Here is a 19,285-nt window from a genome sequence, read left to right as displayed (position 1 = left end):
AAGCACATACATACATGGATATGAAATAAGAAAAATACAAGACACGTATTTTTTTATTTTGCATTCACGGTGCAATACCTCCTATTTGCAATGACTTGTGAAAAACAGCTTTTGGACAGCACTGCACCAACATAATTTCCTTTGCTTCTACTTCAATTAAAAAATAAAAATAAAAAAGATATAAAGCTGGGTCAATTCTTTAGGATACCTTAGAAAACCTGAGGTTTTCTGTTTTCATGCAACGGCTTACTTCCATAATTAACAGAGAGTGAGTTCCTAAGGTGAACAGATTGAGTAATCAAGCTCAATTAAGCATGCGCAATATGCACTGTAACAACATTCACTGTTTGGTGAAGTGATAAAACAGCTTTATTTTCTTTTGACTCCTGGCAGTCTATCTCAAAGAACTGTTCATCTCTCCTTCTCCCCAGCTAGCATTTTCAGGAAGAGGTATCATGAATTCTAGCTATTTTGTCAAAGATATTTTGGGGGAGTGGGAAACAAAGTAAAACATCCTACAGCTGTATGGCAGGGGACAATATTATCACCTACAGAGGCATCAAGCTTTGCTGGTGCAGTCCACGCCCTGAGCAAACATAATTTTTGTGCAGGACGGAGGTATTGTGCTCTGGAAGACGCCAATTTTGGGCTATGTGCTTATGAGGAAAAGAAAGCTTTCTTCCCAGGCAGCAGAATGGTTTGTACCTTCAGGAAAACTAAATTAACATCTTGTGGCTCGGTTCTGACGCACAGGCATTTCATTTATTACTATTTTTGTTTTTGCTGTTTTCTGTTGCAGCTAGCATAAAAATAGAAATCCCACCTCTTTCTATGCTTAGAGCGATATATTTTGCTTTGTTACCAGCAGATGGAGCCAGACGCTCACAGGTTTAAAGGGATTTTTTTTTCCTCTGTTCTAACAGAAAAAACAGCCGTGAAGCAGACGGTGCCTAGAAACTGCTCCCTTACCTTACATGAACTTGCTTTTTTGCCATGCCTATGCGTACAGCTAATCTGGTGCATGCCTTACCCTATGTCAGCTGCCCTTCTCTGAGGTTTCCATAACAAGTGATTTTATTTTCTGCAAATATGTTTTCTAAATTATTTTTGGTGCCAAAATGAAATCAGGAAACATAAACTAAGACAGGCATTTCCAACTGCTAAAATATCGTACCTTTCGTTTCACTCACATGGGGATGTATTCTTAGAAGTCATACATCTCCCAGAACCATCAAAGGTTCATCTTGCTGAAAGCCACATAAATGTAGGACACAGAATAAACATCATACTACACCTAAAGCTTAAAATACATGCTCCGATGAGAAAATAGGCTAGGCCTGTACTTCAGCATTGCTGCTGTCACTCAGAGTGAGACCTGCAGCTGAGCAACATGCCTTTCCTCACCCCAGCAGCATGCAGCTGCCCAGCATGACCGGCTGCCACAAAGGTACAGCCGTTTTTTCTCACTGTTAGGCAGGCCAATAAAACCCATATCCTGCTTCAAGACCTACTTGTAAAAAAAGCAGTGGGAGCAGCTCCACCACGGCTGCAACAGCACTCCTCAGGCCCGCTCCAGGGCAGCTCCCGCAGTGTCCTACAGACACACTCGGGCTGCAGCAGGCAAAAAGCATTGCTGAATGCCCCAGCAGCCCTGCACTGAGCCACTGTGACAGGGCTGGGCAAGTCTGACAGCAGCAAGGCTGCAAAACCCTATCCCTTAGCCAAGGGCATGTGCTCACCTCACTGCATACAGCCATCTCCAAGACGGGTGAAGATGAAATGAGCGTTTGTGAAATGACATGCAGCTGAGGGGTTGAGAAACTCTTTACTGAAGGTATTAAAGCCCATTAGGACTTCCCTTTGTTGGCTACTTGCTTTGTATCAGCTGCACGAGCAGCCAGCTCTAGAGAGCCACATCAAAGCAAGATAATGGCATTCCTAGTTATGCGATTCTAATAAAGCCAGCAGAGATCTTTCAGGTAAAAATGTTTATTGTTCAAGAACAGTCAGGTCCTTTCATGTCCTTTCCTGACCTGGCAGTGTCCCAGGTTGCTACAGAAGAGTTTTAAATAGACAGACTTAATTATGCTATGTACCACCCTTACTAATCTTAGGCAGCAGGAGCAGCAGTTAGCAGCTTACTCTTGTTCATTTCATGACTACAATGCCACAACCCCTTTTTAACAAATTGTCCATCATAACACCTAACATCTCCCTAACAGGCCATTAAAATGGAATCAGCAAAACATTCTAGCTAAGTGGTTCACCAAACAAACAAAATTACTTTTTTTTCCAAAATCTAAATACGGGACAAAGCATGCTGCCTCTTTAGTAGGAACCCTGAATGCTGCAACCTGCTGTCAGCTGTACTCGCACATCACACATGGCTTCAGCTCCCACCAGCCCCTGTGAACCACCATCTGCTGGAGAAAAACAGAAGGGTTTGTGCAGCACTGAGTGGAGCCCACAGCAGGCAGGATTGACACATCTGTCATCCTCCATCCAGAGTTTGTGAGTGCCACAAGAAGGCTTTGGCATGCGGACAACTGAAGTAATAGTTATTACTAATTCTCAGCTTTTTTTTTTTTCCGAAAAATTGAACTTGCAGGCACATCTCCACCAATCAATTAAAGGAATCCCTGAGTGACTAACCTGAAGAAAAAGTCATACTGGCCCTTTTTCCCTCGTTGACTTCAGTACTGTGGCCTAAAGTCCGTACAGGTGTGGTTGCCAGGATTTTGGAGCAATGTCTCCAGCACTCACACAATCACTTAAAGCCTTGGATTTGCTTCCTCTGCCAACAATAGAGGGACAACACCCAAAATCCTTAGGAAACCTGACATTTAGGGATCACTTCAGGGCTATGAAAGTACTCTGTAAAGGTGTAAAGAAAGCTGTGGATTAGGACCCTGAGGCAGGAAAACCCCTCAGCATGGACAAAAAGGACTTTCCTACTCTTCCCCTTTGCCACCTGTGTCTGTTGCTGAGCAGCTACAGCTGTTGCAGCAGATCCACTCAAACTGGGGGAGGCTGAGACATCTCAGCCACGCACCTGGTGCAGGCAGAGTTCAGCTGTGCAGCAAAGCCACCAAAAGTGGCTGTATTGTGTGTCTACTGGGCTTAATCTGCATTACTCTACAAAACTCATGAAGGACAGTATGCTAGACGTATTCCAAATACATCACCTGCACTGTTCCTGCTCTCTCTGCCCAGAGAGAAATGGAAACCCCAGACAGAAACACAGGATTCGTATTGAAGATCGCCATTGAAACAGGACAGCAAGCCAAGGAAATCTTCAGGAAGTAGCAGAAAAGGCCACACTGTTGATAGACTATTGTGTTTGTAAGATGGACCGGGAGTCAAACTACTTTGTAAAGAGACCAAACATATCACTTAATAAAAACAAGGCATCCTACAATGAACCTCTCCTTCCCATATTTATTCCTCTCTAAACGCAGCAGTGCACAGATTATAGGAAATGGTTTTACATTTAACTTCAACCCCAAGTGGTAAAGAAACGGATTGTATCTCACAATGTAAATTTGCATCTACCATCATTTAATGGATGTTTTATACATGCTATGTACTACTGTGTTTTTATGGAAAGGCAAAAAAATTACTTGGGAATTTGTTTTTAATTAAGCAATAAGGCTCAATGGGGTACTGCTATCACGCAATAAAACCACTCCTGGGGTGTTGTGAGGCATTTGGTCCAGATGAGTGCTTCAAATCACCCCCAGATTGTGATTAGATGATTACTCCCTGGAGTTAATATTAGATGGTTCTCTCTAGAGTTGTCTTATTGCTATTATAAAAAGTCTTCAACATGGGGAAACTAAGTAGCTTTTGTGCTTGAAGAAGATGAAGTTCGCAGTTTCTACTGTTGAGTGGCTGTCTGAGCTGTGTGGGTCCCATAGATCAATTCACCTATTTAGCATGCGTGAAAGATCATCTCAGTGCATTTCTTTGACCTAAACAGTTTTACAATTAAGTGGCTTTTTTTTTTTCTAGGAGATGGAAGGATATAAAGACGCAAACAACTCCAAAATAAAGCAATCCCAAGACAAGGCGCTAAGGAATTTGATTCTGAGATATGTCTTACTGGCTTTATCTTTTGGTAGGTAATAATGAATCCTAATCACTATTATGCTAATTGTATTAATGAAGGCTAATGCATGCAGTAGTGGTAAGAGATTCTCCCAAGTTGGGTGCAGGAGGAGGTACACAGCCTGAGGCATTTCTAGGAGCTCCCAAGCTAATGAATTCAAACAGCCCAAATGGTACAGAGCCAAATTGCACTGCCTTCCCCTACCTCCCCTCAACTGCTCTTCAGGGTTCAGGTTACAGATGAAGCATTTCATTCTGGAAAAAAAAAAAAAGAAAAAAACACATACCCAAAAACAAAGTCTTCTGCATATCTCAGTATACCAGAAAGAAAGAAATCTCATGAAACATTAACTCTTGCAGGTACCTTCCACTCCCCAAAAGGCAGGATGGTAGCACATGCACATGGACAATTTTTGCATGGCTCAAGCTGACGTACAGAGCAAGACTCTCAACTCCTCCTTTCAGATGTCCCTGAACGGCCTGCCACACGCCTCCTATTACAAGAAATCCCTCTGGTTTCTCAAGCAGGCAATATTTTTTACACTTCATAAATTATGGTGCGCTCCTTCATACACATCCTCTGTATTCTGGCCTACGTCACATCTCATATGCTGCACAGCCCAGTCAGCGACAGGCTCCCTAAAAGCCAATAAACCTCCTCCTACCTCATATGAAACCCCCATGGTTCCTCCTTCAGCTCAGCACCTCTCCATTTAAAGATCCAACATGTCAATGGATGGGGATCCCAGTCAAGTTAAGTTTACTCTTTTACTTTTCCAGGATTTCAGCAGAACACCCTGAAAACATGCTGTATTTCTGTTTCCCCTTATATTTGAAGAACACAAAAGGAAATAAATATTTCCTTACTTTTTTTCCTTTCCCTTTCATAGAACTCCGCAATATGCACTCGATGCATAAAACTTCCCCAGATGCCCCAGGCAATCACAACAGATACCCGCCTGCACAAAAGGCATTGATGTGGGGCAAGGCACAGGTCCCTCACAAAGAGATGACCTGTCCTTTCTGAGCAACACACACACACAGTCTGGGCAACAGTTCCAAAGGAAAGAGACCAAAGCATGTTCTTCACATAGATAGAAGCTATATCCATGGACAAAGCAGGGTTTCTGAATGAAACTCTTTTATGTGTCTTTGACTAATCAGTCAATCATAAGTGAACACATTTACATCTTTTAAAATTAAGTGATGATTATCACCCTCTTGTTCCCTCTGCTTTTTTCTCCATTTTAATATCTGAAATGCCTAATTTAACTAAGTTTAGTGTTTGAAATACCTCATTGTTTACCATGAGTTATATTGTGCAATAAAAGCACACTGAATATGAGATCCCTGTTTAAATACAACAACAACAGTAGGAGAAGAGTTCAGAACATGCACAGAATTATGTTATTTGGGAAGGACAGTCAAGCTTCAAAAAAGTACTCTCTCCAAGTGTACTGCAAAATGCTGTTTTAGACATGTCATTTTTCTACATTAATTTCATATGTTGCTCTTCCAATATTGTACCCCTCTGCACTGAATGCCTACACCTTCTCATGGTTCTGGCATTTCTTACTCTCTTACCTCACATCTTTTTCACCCTCCCTTTTTGTATTTCAACTAGAGCCTGCTCCCATTACTGCATGAACACTACTCAGAAATAGTGACATGGCAGTACGCCCAACTTCCTGCTTAGTTGTCACTGGGTACTCACCCCTTCAGCTCCATAAAATAGAGAAAACTTCTTCTGAGCTTTCCTTGTCATATGTCCCCATACTGGGCAGCTCTTTGGTGAGACGTGGAGACTCACGGTGTCCGAGCCACTTAATGAATCCACTCAAAAAATGAACACAAAGCTCAGGGAACACACATGCTGTCGAGAGTGAAAGAAAGCATGGTTAGCAACAGAGCCTGAAAAAAAAAAATAAGAAAAAAAGAGAGAGTCTAAGTAACCTAGATAAAATAAACTTTTCCACTGAAATGATACAACCCCTTTCTTCTTTGCTTGTCATGCTCACTTCCCAGCCTTAAAGCACCCTTCTACTTTCAAGCCAACAGCCCACATGGGAGAAGCTGCAGAGCTGACATGGGGCATGTGGTGCTGGGTGCTCTGCATAGCAGGGAGAGGGATGCCAGTGTGGGACGGCAGTAAGGGGTCTGCACTGCAAGGCAAGGCACATCCACGGTCCTGGGGACAGCAGCTTCTTAGTCATCGCTTCGTATTCCCAGCACCAGAAGTCCAGCAAGCCCTCCTGACATCTGCCACACTCCTGCCCACTCTCCACTTGACCCCACAAGAGCAAGGCAGCGCAATTGTTCTGCTCATGGTTTTACATTTCAAGTGTTAGCATGTCTCATGTGTTCAGCATACTGTACCAGGCAGAATGGTACACACTGATGATATCATATAAGGAACATAAAAGTGATCAAATACCCTCAGTATTTCACAGTCGAGATGGGGGCTTTCAATGGAACTACATGTTACATGCTGATCCAAAACTCCACTGAAATTAAAACTCTTACCAAGCTTTGGATCAGATCTTTTAACTACTTCTGTGATTACAATTACAGACCGCCGTGAAGAGAACAAACTATTAACACTGAAATTGACTTAGCAGGGAAATCCTTAGCATTCTTCTCTCCAACTATATGTTTCACCACTGCTATTTATCAGTGAAAATTAAGAAGGAACAAGGAAAACACCTTATGCCTCCACAGCCCTGAGATGCACAGACAACTGTCAAAGCTTAACACACACACACACACTGGTGTACAGCCTAAAGATAAAATGGGTTTGAAAACCTCCTCATAATGGTGACAACCACAAATGTCTTCTTTTTTTTTTTACTGGTGAGAACACACACCCTTGTTGTTTTTTTTTTCCTAGAACCCAAGAGCAATTAGCTATTATGTATTTATACACAGCTTTTAAATTTAACCTATGCCATTTATGTCCTTGGTCATTTTTGGTTGTTCAGCAGTCAAGGAACAGCACTGCATAGAATAGACTCAGAATATCCCAAGTTGGAAGGGGCCCACAAGGATCACGGAGTCCAGTGCCCAGCTCCACACAGGACAAGACCACCCAAAAATCCAGCCCTGTGTCTGAGAGCACTGTCCAAACATCCCTTTAATTCTGTCAGGCTCAGGGCCGTGACCACTGCCCTGGGCAACCTGTCCCAGTGCCCAACCACCATCTCAGTGCAGAACCTTTCCCTAGCCCCCAGCCTGACCCTGCCCTGTCCCAGCCCCATGCCGTTCCCTCGGGTCCTGTCGCTGTCCCCAGAGAGCAGAGCTCAGCGCCTGCCCCTCTGCTCCCCTCGTGAGGGAGCTGCAGGCCGCCATGAGGCCTCCCCTCGGCCTGCTCTGCTCTGGGCTGAAGAAACCAAGCAGCTCCTCATATGCCGTACCCTCCAGGCCCTTCACCACCTTTGCAGCCCTCCTTTGGACACTCTGTAATAGTTTTATGTCCTTCTTGTATTGTGGCACCCAAACCCACACACAGTACTCGATGTGAGGCCGCACCAGCGCAGAGCACAGCAGGACAGTCCCTGCCCTCTACTGGCTGGCAATGCTGTGCCTGATGCACCCCAGGACACTGTTGGCCCTCCTGGCTGCCAGAGCACTGTTGACTCATATTCAACTTGCCATCAACCAGAGCCCCCAGATCCCTTTCTGCAGGGCTGCTCTTAAGCCCCTCATGCCCCATCTGTACGTATATCCAGGGCTGCCCCGTCCCAGGTGCAGAATCTGGCACTTGCTCTTGTTAATATCATACGGTTGGTGATTGCCCAGCCCTCTAATTCATTAAGATCTCCCTGCAAGGCCTCTCTGCCCTTGAGGGAGTCAACAGCTCCTCCTCATTTAGTGTTGTCTGCAAACATACTTCGCACACATTTGAGTCCTGCATCCAGGTCATTTATGTAAACATTAAAGAGAACTGGCCCTGAAACGGAGCCCTGCAGAACCCACTAGTGACTGTGGTGACAAATACATGATCAGAAAAACAGGGCTGCTGATCCGAGCAGGGAAGAACAAGGCAAAGCAAATGCAAAGGCTCTTATGATGCAAACTAGCAAGTGTAGAGAGGTGTTTTGTTTTGTTTTTAATTCCTTGCACACGACAGCTTTTGTAATGACCACCGAGATGTCTGAGCTGGGCTGTAACCCTGTGGCAAGGCACACGGGGCTGTGAGTCAGGAGCTCCTGGGGCTGTTCCTCAGCCTCCCTGTGATTCACTTTGAGCCAGAGCCAGTTGCTGCTGAAAACAACGGTAAATAAACCACTATTCCTATTTCAGTGATCAAGCTGCATATGACCATATATAACTCACCCAGTTTCGGTTTTACTCTCTGTAAGGAGGACACAAGCCCTCACATGGTTATTAGAATTTATGCTGCACTTCAAGATCCTTGGAATGAAGTGCTGCACATGTGCACAGTACAGCAATGCTGTTGTAAAAACAAAAGCACATCTATCGTATATTACTTCCTAACACAAAAGGAAAAGGAACAAGCAAGTCTCAAGGCTGCTTTGGCGAATACTTTCATCACTGACAATCATTTTGCAGCCAGGCTCCTAGGAAAAACTCAAAAAGTGGGCAACTTCCTGTGCCTGGGCAGAGAGGAGCCAAAAGGACCCTCTGAAACCTGTTTGTCTGGCAGTGCTTTCAATGCATTTGAACTAGTAATATTTTGGAAACCAGTATTTTTCAGTTTAGATCTGTATTGACAGAGCCAAGCATGGCTCTGTGATTTTTGCACTGTCAGACTTGGAAGGACCTCATTTCTAAAGCACACAAACAATGCTGGTAGTGCTTCCGTGACACAAATCAACCACAGAAATTCAAAAAATTTCTAAAATACGCTGATTAGCTGAATCCACTGGGAGACAGATGCACACCACACTCTCACAGAGCACAGGACAGAGGTTATTCTTTCTTACATCTAACGTGTATAATGAACACACACTAACTTATTCACTTGTTAAGTAATAGGAGTAAATTCCATGCTCAATTCACTAAAATCTTGATATCGCACTGTATCTCCATAGCTACAAACTGTCTTACCTGATGACGAAATGACACATGTATTCGATTAGTTAAAACCTCTGTCTATCCTAAGATCACGGCGGGTTCCTAACATCCCAAACTGAATCTCAACACTGAGCTTAATTCAAAATAATTTTATAAAGCGTCTGCTTTTTTTTTTTTTTCTAAACATGCACTAAACATACACTGAGCTCAGAATTTAACAGATGTTTTTGTTAGTATTATAATCTAAGCTTTTCCTGCAGGCTGTTGTAGTAACTTTGCCACTAGAAGATGATAAAAATCCATTTTCTCCCCTGCAGAGCTTACCTTTGGCTGACTCAGCTAAGCAGCTGCAGTTTCCTTTATTTGCTTTGAAATTATTGCATCCCAGTTGGGCAAGGTATTTCTGCTACTGAGAAACAAGTGGTTTTAGAGAAAATGCCAGAGGCAATAGATCAGATAACGCAACCAGAGCAAGGTAAGGAGACTTTAAAAGCTGGTAATTTGGGCAGCAGCTTTTTCAAGTGGTCTCACAAATGTTTCACTTTAACCGCCAGGAAAAAAGAGCTCCTGAGCCTGACTATCAAATGGTCATTAAGATTACTGGTTACACTCTGAGTTTGTCTCAACTCTAGGCGTTCAAACTGGGATGTAATAGCTTCCAAAAAAAAAAAAAAAAAAAAAAGGAACAAGTCAGCTCCCAAATGCAACTGCTTAACACTGAAGGCATACACAGTGTATACTTGGAAGTTTCCCTTGCCTTATGCAGCAGCTGCCTAAACATACATCCACTCCCAACCGAAGTGGCAGAAAGTAAACACAACCTTCAAACCCCAGACTGTTTGCCTCACCCGATGCTGCCTTTGGCTGACACATTACCATGCAGTGATTGCTGCACAGGTGAGTGTACTGAGAAACAAGTGATGAAGACTCTGATTACGACAATCCGACAGTGAATTCAGAATAATTTTAGCATATACGGAAAAAAAGAATGGTTTAAAAGTGACAATCCCTGGCTGGTTAGATCTGAATTACTGTGGTGGATAAGACAGGCTCTGACATACTCAGTTCAGGGTTTTGTATACTTACAGTTAGTTTTACAATTTAAAAAAAAAAAATTATCAAGGATTAACTTCTTGAGCTGGACAGATTCTCCCCAGTCTGCCACGCAGCTCTTGGGGCAGCTGGGCCAGTTGGTGCCAGGGTTGAGCATGGAGCAGCACTCAGGTGCATAAGTACCCAGCACAGGCACCTGCTCTGCACCTCCCACCACCGACAGGCTGCTCGGGCATGCTTCCCACGAGGACAGGGAAGACCCACGCTTGAGCTTGAGAAACAACCTGAAAACCCTTGCTCAGCCCTACAGTCTCCGTTGCAGGGTCTGTCCTCCCAGATGCTCAGGAAGGTGTGGACGGCCGACTCTAGGATCTGCTTCCTGTGGCCTTGCAGGGAAACGTCATGCAGCTGCCCGAGCACTCCAGCTCTAAAGGGTGCCATAAGCTCCCAGCACACATTATCATTACCTAAGAAAACGAAAACCCGGGAAGAAAAACATTTCTAAAGCCTTGACAGGTCCATCAGTTCCCATTAAAAATAGAAGAGCCATTAGGGCGAGCGAGCGAGCGCCTGAATTATGCATGGGCGCAGGCCGCTCAGCTCTCGCCGACAGAGCCAGCGGAGATGGGAGCTCCGCTGCTTCCCACCCGCCGCCGGCCCCGCGGGGCCGCCGCCCCGGGGCGCCCCCTGGCGGCGGCGCGCCCCGCCCCGCCCCCCGATTGGCCACCGCCCAGACAGGGGGCGCGGCCTCCCGGCGGCGCGCGGAGTCCGAGCGGCGCCTATTGGGCGGCGGGCGCGGGGTGGGCGTGGCGAGGCGTGGCGCGGGCGCGGGGCGGCGGGGGCGCGGTGCAGCCGCCGGGCGGAGCGGAGCCGCCTTTCGCAGGGGCGCCCGGCGCGGAGGGAGCGGCCCGGAGGTGCCGGCCCGGAGGTACCGGCCGGGGGACGGGAAGGGGAAGGGCCGGGGGGAGGTTGTGCGGGCGGCGCGGTGTCGCGTTCCGGGCAAGGCGCCGGGGTTTGTCTAGTGGTGCTGGGCAGCTTGCGGGCGCCGTTCCGCAGCGGGCCGGCAGCGCGCAGCTCCCGGCAGCGGGGCGGCCCCGACGCTCGGGAAGCCCCGGGGGCGGGAGAGGGCTCGGCGGTGGAAGGGGGGGCAAAAAAGCAGCGTGCCCCGGCCCTTGGCGGCACCGGCGGGCGCTGCTCGGCGCTGCCCGGGACTCCGCGCGGCACCGCAGCGTGGTGAGAGCGGGGATTGAAGTGCGATTTCTGGAAAGGCGGGGAGGAATTCCTCGCGTGCCGACTCAGGTCAGTAACCAAGCGCGCAGACACACATCCTGCTGCTCAGCCGTAAGGGGAGTGCTGCCCGCCTGCCCGCACGGGGCACTGGGAGGGGGAGATGCTCTCCTTCCTGGGTGGCTGCTGTCCTGTACCTATTCCGCGTTGGCACCGAGCTAGCCCGGGCTGCCTGAGCAAGTACCTTTAGGTGAGAGCCGCAGCCTCCTGCTGGAGGGCCCGAGGGCTTCTTAGGGCACTGGAAAGCGGCGGGTCACCGGGTTCGTGCTGATGACACAGCAAGGACAAGGACAGGCGTGCGGAGGGCTGCCCTGCTGCACTGCTTGAGCGGGTGCATGGACAGAGTGGGTGACAGGAAGGCGAAGGAGGCCGTTCTGGGAGTTTAGGGTTTTCCTTCCCTCCTCACGAAGCTGTTTGGATGCCCCCAGAGCTGGGCGGTACATGGAAGAGCTACAGCTGAACCTGAGCTACCAACTGCTGGCAGTGACAGCATCGGTCTGAGCTCCTCTAAAGCCACTGCTTGGCTGCTGCCCTGCTCTGGCCCCACGTGCCAGAGGTCCTGGGCACACCGAGCAGCAATGTGAGAAGCTCAGCACGGTTAGTCCGTACCCTGCTGGGATGGGTGCCATTTCTCAGCCAGAGGCCTGATGTGACAGCCGTTCCCAAAATGTCCAAGTGCTAAAGTAGGGTTGCCACGAGCGAGGCTGGGAGGGCACTGCCAGCCTGCCTGCCTTCCCACGCCCCGATGGCTCAGCAGCTATCAGCATGCCTGGGAGGGAGGGAGAGGCAAGCTCTAATCAGGCAGGGAGAGGAGTGGAAGGATTTCTATTGCTCTAAATGCCTGCCCCGGGTACTGAGTGCCTGGATAAAAGGTGACCACCTCCTGCCGAGTGTGCTTTGTGAGGAGGAGCTCCTGTCAGCTCTGACTCCCGAAGAGGCTTCACAGCTGGCTGAACCAGGAAGGAGCGAGGTCTGGAGAGAGAGGAGGCTCCGAGCATTTGCCTGCTGAAGTCTGCCAGCAGATCTGCTCTCAACGCGCTCATCTCCGTGGGCCAGCCCTTGCATTTGGTATGCATTATGTATGCAGGGGACACCAAGACTGCCAGTTCGGGTTGACAGAAAGAACTGAAGAACCAGGTAGAACAGCTCACAACTTTGCGAGGCCTAAGCCTTAGATACAAACAGCCTTGAGAAACATACTCCAGACTCACTGATCCAGGAGCTTAGGACGAAATGCTCTGCCTGGCATGCATCAACATGGCTATTTATAATCACAAGTTAACAAGCGCTCATTGTTGAAAGATGTGGAGTTGAGTGAAGACAAAATAACATTTTTGCCTTTGAATGCCAATTGTATAAATTGGGTTAATATATTCACTGCATAGTATTTGATCACGTGCAAAACCAATGGATCTTGACCAAAAAGAAAATAAAACTTTGCCATGCCAGAAACTCCCATGTAAAGTAGAACACCAATAAAAGTGCATCTTCCCTCTCTCATTTAAATTGTATATGTTTCTGCCACAAGACGCATATGTGCATGTATCACTTGGTAAATAAGCACCACGATCCTGCTGATATCACAGAACAAACTTGAAGAAACAGGGAAAAATATATTTACCGAAATTAATCAAATAGATTAGAATTTATATTTTGATTTTTATATCGCATCACTGTTGTTCCTAAAGGCAGAGACGCTCACTTCACAGTAAAGGAGACTGCAGTAATGGTCAGATTCAGAAACTGTCATATGCAGTACTTCCATTCCAAAGCAAAGCTGAGCATTATTTGCAGTGAGTCACAATAGTAACAAAATCAGTTTGTGGGTGATTAGTCAAAGCAAGCATTATCTAGAAACTCAGGGCAGGATTAATCTCCCAAATGGTGGGATGAGGTAAGTCACCCTTACAGATGGCTGTTTCTCACCGCTGACTGAAAAGGGAGTGCAAAGATGCATAGAGTTATTTGTCTAAGCCTGGAGTTAAGCAATGTGAATCCTACCTAGGATGGAGTTATCTTTTCTTAGTTAACTCATGGATTTTAAGTATGTAATGACTCAGAGGGATGGAGGAATACAAAGATATCCTCCCAGTGGAAGTGTGACATGTGATGGAAACTTGCTTTTCTTTCTTTTGCGTTTCAGGATTGTGTCCATCACCTGTCTATCCTGTTGTCCTTTTGCCCCACGCAGCAAGTCCCTGCCTATGGCAGGGGGGTTGGAACTAGATAATCTATGAGGTCCCTTCCAACCGAAGCCATTCTATGATACGAGAAGTCCAAAAGCACTCTATCCTACTTACAGGCCAAATAAATCCAATAGATAAAGCTCTCACCTCAGTAGGGCTTGCACTCCTGTTTGAAAATGAGCTAGCTTGTGTGTGCTAGCTCTTCAGGCACTGTCTTTACATCTGGCAAAATGTTTTCATTTCCACTGGGATCTGGTGCATGGAAAACCCTAGAAATAGAGCTGTCTCAAGTACCATACTCACTTGAGAGCTTGGACCGTGCTTGTAAAATGCATAGAATAAAAGACACAGGAGAAGAGTTGGTCTCCGTGATCTGCAAGCATTAGGAATCAAGATTGGCGAGAGCAGGATAAACCGCTTGATTTATCCCAGTTGGTGTTGCTGGTGCCAAAAATTCTTTACAGCATTTTGTTGCATTTTGTGAGGAAGGGAATGGAGTCTGTCTTCTCTCCTGATAGCAAGTAATAAGTACTGAAACAATGGGTTCTTTGGGGGCATTCCTTGGGCTGCTGCTGATTGTACCATACCCATGCATTCTTGCACATCTGGCAGCAGCACGCCCCCAGTAGCTCAGCATGCTGTACATGCATGTAGCACAAACATCCATGGCACAGTAGTGATCTCAGGAGAATGGGGCATGGGATCATTCTTGCAATCAGCCAGCTGAAGCCTGCTATCTTCCCCTCGCTTTTGCTTGAAAAAGCCGAAAAAAAATCAGAAATTTCCTACTTCAGAGTTACAGAATCACAGAATCGACGGGGTTGGAAGGGACCTCAAAAGATCATCGGGTCCAACCCCCCTGCCAAAGCAGGCTCCTTAGAGCAGGCTGCCCAGGTAGGCGTCCAGACGTGCCTTGAATATCTCCAGAGAGGGAGACTCCACAACCTCCCTGGGCAGCCTGTTCCAGTGCTCCGTCACCCTCACTGTGAAGAAGTTGTTTCGCATGCTGGTGCGGAACTTCCTGTGCTCCATCTTGTGGCCATTGCCCCTTGTCCTGTCCCCACAAACCACTGAGAAGAGGTTGGCCAAAAAGTTGAGTTGGTTGCTCACTTCTTTGACTTCCTCTGAAGGTATTTTGTTATATTGCTACCGTCTCGCTGATGCTTTTGTTGTAAGTAGTCATATTGTAGTTAATTTTAAATTGCATTTCACACTGGAGAACACACACGAGTTGATGTTTAACATAAAAGAAATCCATCAAATCTGCTCTGTCCAAATCTGTCAGATCTGCTCTGGTACTTCAAGACCCTGAAAATTCACATCCTTACAGAGGGAAGTTGGAAGCCTCGCAATCCTCCCTGTAGTTCAAGGGAATGATTCACCTTGGGATTGTCCTCTTTTAGTAACTTGTCAGCTTCTGTTCGCCTTACCGTGTTGGTATCCAAGCTGATCCCAGCAGCTTTTGAGTGAGTCTTGGAAAGATTGTCATGGAACAGACAGGGCTGGCAGAAGCCGTGCTGGCATTCTTGCAGTCTCAGACAATCCGTGTGCTGCAGAGGGTGTTGTCTTCATGGATTAACTAGAAATCCCGATACTTGCACTCACAGAAGCCAGAGTTTCAGAAGTGCTGGCCACACAACACTTCTTGCTGAAAGCTATTTCTGCAGAGATGGTAATTTCATTCAGGTTCCCCCCGGGACTAAACCAGTGTCTTTATTTTGTGCAGGCTGTAGGGAAATTCTAAACATCCTGGTCTGCTCTAGAGAAAAAAAAATCTGGGGACTCAGAAGAATTGAATGATCTGTTTGTTAAATAGCTTAGGCAAGACATAAACAGCATGCAGCAACCTTGAACAGCTACTCTGTGGTTTCCCTTCCAGCCTTCTGAAGGGGTGATCTGGGGTGAAGGGCAAGACAAGAATGTAAATCATGATCATCCCCAAAATACCCGGCTCAGCATATTACCCTCTTTCTCTTCCCTTTCCCCTCCAGGTTCCAACGCTCCATGGCTGTAGGGACTCTGTCTAAGAAGGATGGGAAAAATTGTGGAGGCTGGTTCTATATATTAGTTATTCTACAAAATGCTAATAGAAACTAGGGCTACACACATCCCTGTGATCTCTGTGCTACCTCGTGATCTCTGAAATACCTCGCTTTAAGAGGAAATGACTCACTTTCTTGTGGATTGTTAGGCCTGAATAGTCTTGATGCATCACCATTAAACACAGAGGGAATTAGGTGCACTGAAAAATAGAACTTGCAACATAAAGCAGTTCTTTACTACAAACTGAATAGCAAAACATTTGCTTTTGCTTTGGAGTTACTTTTATCTATATTTAAAAACAAGAAAGAAAAAAACCCGGGTTGTATGAGAACAAGCGTGCAGAGGTGTAGGGAAGGGTGAGTGTGTTGCGTTCTACTTCCCTTTCAGCAGAGATCAGACTTTTCAGAATGATGTGTCTTGTAGCCGGAGGAACATGCAATAGGCAGCCGAAATGCAGCTGGGGCAATGGAGGAAGGGGTTGGCTTGCGTGGGTTTATTCATACAGCTGATGCTTTTTTTCTTCCCCACCCTTTTTTCTCCTTTTTGTCATGCACGGAGGATCAGCAGGAACAAACAGTAGAGCACTCTGTTTTGTTCCAAAAGTCTGCCTGAACTCTGGCCTAAAATGGCATTCTGGGGTGTGTGTATCTGTAACTGGTCCTCGGTGAGCGTGCTGTCAGAAATGGGACGCTTGCTCTGAAGACCGTGGGTGTTCTCCATGTGCCAGCAGGGTGCCTGTGCAGCGCTGCAGCCACGCTCGCTGGCCAGGACAGGTGGTGGGTGCTCCTAGCACCCTCCAGCTTCACAGTACAGCAACTCCACAGCAAGTAATGCACCCACGTATGCGGTACTTAGACCAGCCTGCCTCCTTTTATATGGGAATGCAGTTATACTGGTGAAAAGCAGAGTTGCAATGGAAGAGGTGAGCGTATTAGAGGGCTTCCATTGCTGTAAACAGAGCCAGCCCAGCAGAGACCAAGCTGTTGCAAAGTGGGGACAGAAGCTTTGAAAACTTAAAAGGCAATAAACTCACATGAAGAGTGGTGAGGAGATGGCTCCTAACCCCAGTCTACATTAGAAGCTCCTCACCTGTGCATATGTTTGATGCTTGGCCTCATCCTGGCACAGTTTGCTCAGTGCACTTCATCACTTCCTTCTTTATTTTCCTCTCCTCAGAGTGAGCTGGAGATGGTGGACCACCTCGCAAACACTGAGATCAACAGCCAGCGCATCGCTGCTGTGGAAAACTGCTTTGGGGCTTCTGGGCAGCCCTTAGCTGTGCCAGGAAGAGTCCTTTTAGGAGAAGGGATTTTAACCAAAGAGTGTCGCAAGAAACCAAAGCCTCGCATATTCTTCCTTTTCAACGACATCCTGGTGTACGGGAGCATAGTGATTAACAAAAGGAAGTACAATTCCCAGCACATCATTCCCCTTGAAGATGTCACTTTGGAGACACTGCCAGACACCTTGCAGATGAAGAACCGCTGGATGATTAAAACCTCAAAGAAGTCCTTCGTGGTTTCTGCGGCCTCCCTGACGGAGCGGAAGGAGTGGATCAGCCATCTGGAGGAGTGCATCAGGCACCTGCTGACAAAGACAGGCAGGCAGCCCTCCACGGAGCACGCAGCCCCTTGGATCCCAGACAAGGCGACAGACATCTGCATGCGCTGCACGCAGACGAAGTTCTCCACCCTCACTCGAAGGCATCACTGCCGCAAGTGTGGCTTTGTCGTGTGCGGGGACTGCTCCAGGCAGAGGTTTTTGATGCCCCGGCTGTCCCCCAAGCCCCTGAGGGTCTGCAACCTGTGCTACAGGCAGCTGCTGGCAGAGCAGAAGAAGGAAGCGGAGGCTGATCGCCAGCAGCTGGAGCGGTACTGTTCTGCCATCCCAGGCTGCGAACCCTCCAGCGGTGATGACAGTGACAAATCCGACGACGACAAAGTTGACCAGTGGCCAGCAGACACGGAGTTTTATACCTCAGAAGTATCTTGGTCATCTTTCCATAGCTGACCTCCTTGGGAGTCAGCAGCATTGGGAAGCCAACTTCTGGCCTCCAATGCATGTCCTCCTTAGCATTTTCTGTGGAGGCCATGTCTAGGAAGGTGGATGTTGGTTCCTGTTTGTGCTGTCTGCGAGGGAACAAAGGGTCGGGGTGTTACCCCTAGTCATTCTGAGAATGTCTCACATGCAGAGAGTGACAGCCTAGTGAAGAGTCTTGGTCCCAATGAGTTCACCCTTCTGTGCCTTAGTATTCCTGTCTGCAAAAATAGAACAATACTATTATTTTTTTTTCCTCAAATGCTTTGAGATTACCCTCAGGAGAAAAAGGAGCAAATCCTTGACTTAAACATGCTTGCCTGCCAGTGGTGAATTTCTCTTTCAGAGGCAAGGGGAGCTCCAGATGGCAATGCAGAAAACTGGTGCTTTTGCTTCCCATGATGCATTTTCTCAAGGAGAACGGAGAACTTCCAAGGCTGGCATTTTTCATAAGCATTAGATCTACTTCAGGTATTCTCATTGCAGGTGTGCAAACCTGACTGGATAGCCGCTTATCAGCGTGTGGTAAGATAGGCACGGACTTTGATTTCTACACCAAGGTTTCTGAACTTTGGAAACACTAAGGAAATGGTGCTGTGAAGGCAGAGAGGTCATACGATGCTCAATGCGAGCAGCCTTAGCAAAGTCCTGGAGCATTTGGCACTTTCGTATTAAAAAATATATATATAATTTTGGTGATACCAGGCAAGGAGGGAAGGAGGAGGGGAGGGGAAGAGGGACAGGTACATTTATAGAAAGGAGGGAAGGAGGAGGAAGCTTACTGCATTTGAATCAAGTGCAGAATCCCAGATCTCAACACCCAGCAGTTTCACCAGATTACCAGAACTTGATGACCTCAAGCCTACCACGTAAAAGGGTAGCCCAGTGAGGACTTGTTAAAAGTCTTCAAAAATCCAGGAAAATATCCCAAGTTAAGATCCTATGAGGTTCAGTATTTCAGCCTCTACTCCCTTCCTGAACAACACCCCAAGGAACTGAATATTCATTTCCGTGCTCATCTCACTGTATCAGTATCACAAGTTCAAAGTTAAGGTCCTTAATGTGTCTTCAGGATTAGAACCCAAGCAGGTTATTTTGAGATGAACTTAAAAAGTTCGAATTGTTAGAAATGAACTGTGTTTATTCAAATATTCTATCATAATGTAGCATGGGAGTAAGTATACTGAGACAACAGCAATTATATTGCAGCAGACATTTCTACAAACTCAGTTATTATTTTAGTATATTTTTGTATTGTGTATCTTAAATTCTGGGAAAGGAACATAGCCGAGGGTACACTGCCAATGTTATAAACCATTTCCATACCAGTATCTGGTCCAAACACTGCATTGCATGTCAGCTGGCCAGAGTTATTTTATTTTTAAAAAATTTAAGCTCAAAATAATCATTTGTACTTTCTTTTGTAAACTGCCACTGTCCAATGAATTTGTATTACTTGACTGTGTGAATAAAGATATGGCCAACATAAAGAAGCCAGGAAAATACGTCACTGAAATGTGTTGTTATTTAACAGGAGT

The 19,285-nt window shown here is 46.6% G+C and overlaps 2 protein-coding genes across 7 annotated transcripts in view; one reads left to right on the top strand and one right to left on the bottom strand.

The window, feature by feature from the left end:
* Positions 1–19,285, bottom strand: part of LOC310905635 (protein C19orf12 homolog) — an 85,610-nt gene that overhangs the window by 43,638 nt on the left and 22,687 nt on the right. For all 3 annotated transcript variants that reach the window (XR_014589187.1, XR_014589188.1, XR_014589189.1), the window contains one exon: positions 5,822–5,980. The gene's annotated coding sequence lies outside the window, so the exon portion shown is untranslated. The remainder of the gene's footprint in view (positions 1–5,821; positions 5,981–19,285) is intronic.
* Positions 11,006–19,250, top strand: PLEKHF1 (pleckstrin homology and FYVE domain containing 1). Of its 4 annotated transcripts, XM_083852180.1 has the most exons (3): positions 11,505–14,538; positions 14,625–14,797; positions 16,887–19,250. In XM_083852180.1, exon 3 carries the CDS (start codon positions 16,899–16,901, stop codon positions 17,718–17,720), a length of 822 nt encoding a protein of 273 aa, XP_083708306.1. In that variant the 5' UTR covers positions 11,505–14,538; positions 14,625–14,797; positions 16,887–16,898; the 3' UTR covers positions 17,721–19,250. The 4 variants fall into 4 exon arrangements, with proteins under 4 accessions (XP_083708305.1, XP_083708307.1, XP_083708308.1 ...); XM_083852179.1 differs by lacking the exons at positions 11,505–14,538; positions 14,625–14,797 and adding an exon at positions 11,006–11,122; XM_083852181.1 differs by lacking the exons at positions 11,505–14,538; positions 14,625–14,797 and adding an exon at positions 11,079–11,108.

Source organism: Anser anser, assembly GCF_964211835.1.
Source record: "Anser anser genome assembly, chromosome: 11".
Classification (NCBI taxonomy): Eukaryota; Metazoa; Chordata; class Aves; order Anseriformes; family Anatidae; genus Anser; species Anser anser.
This window is presented reverse-complemented; position numbering and strand designations above follow the sequence as displayed.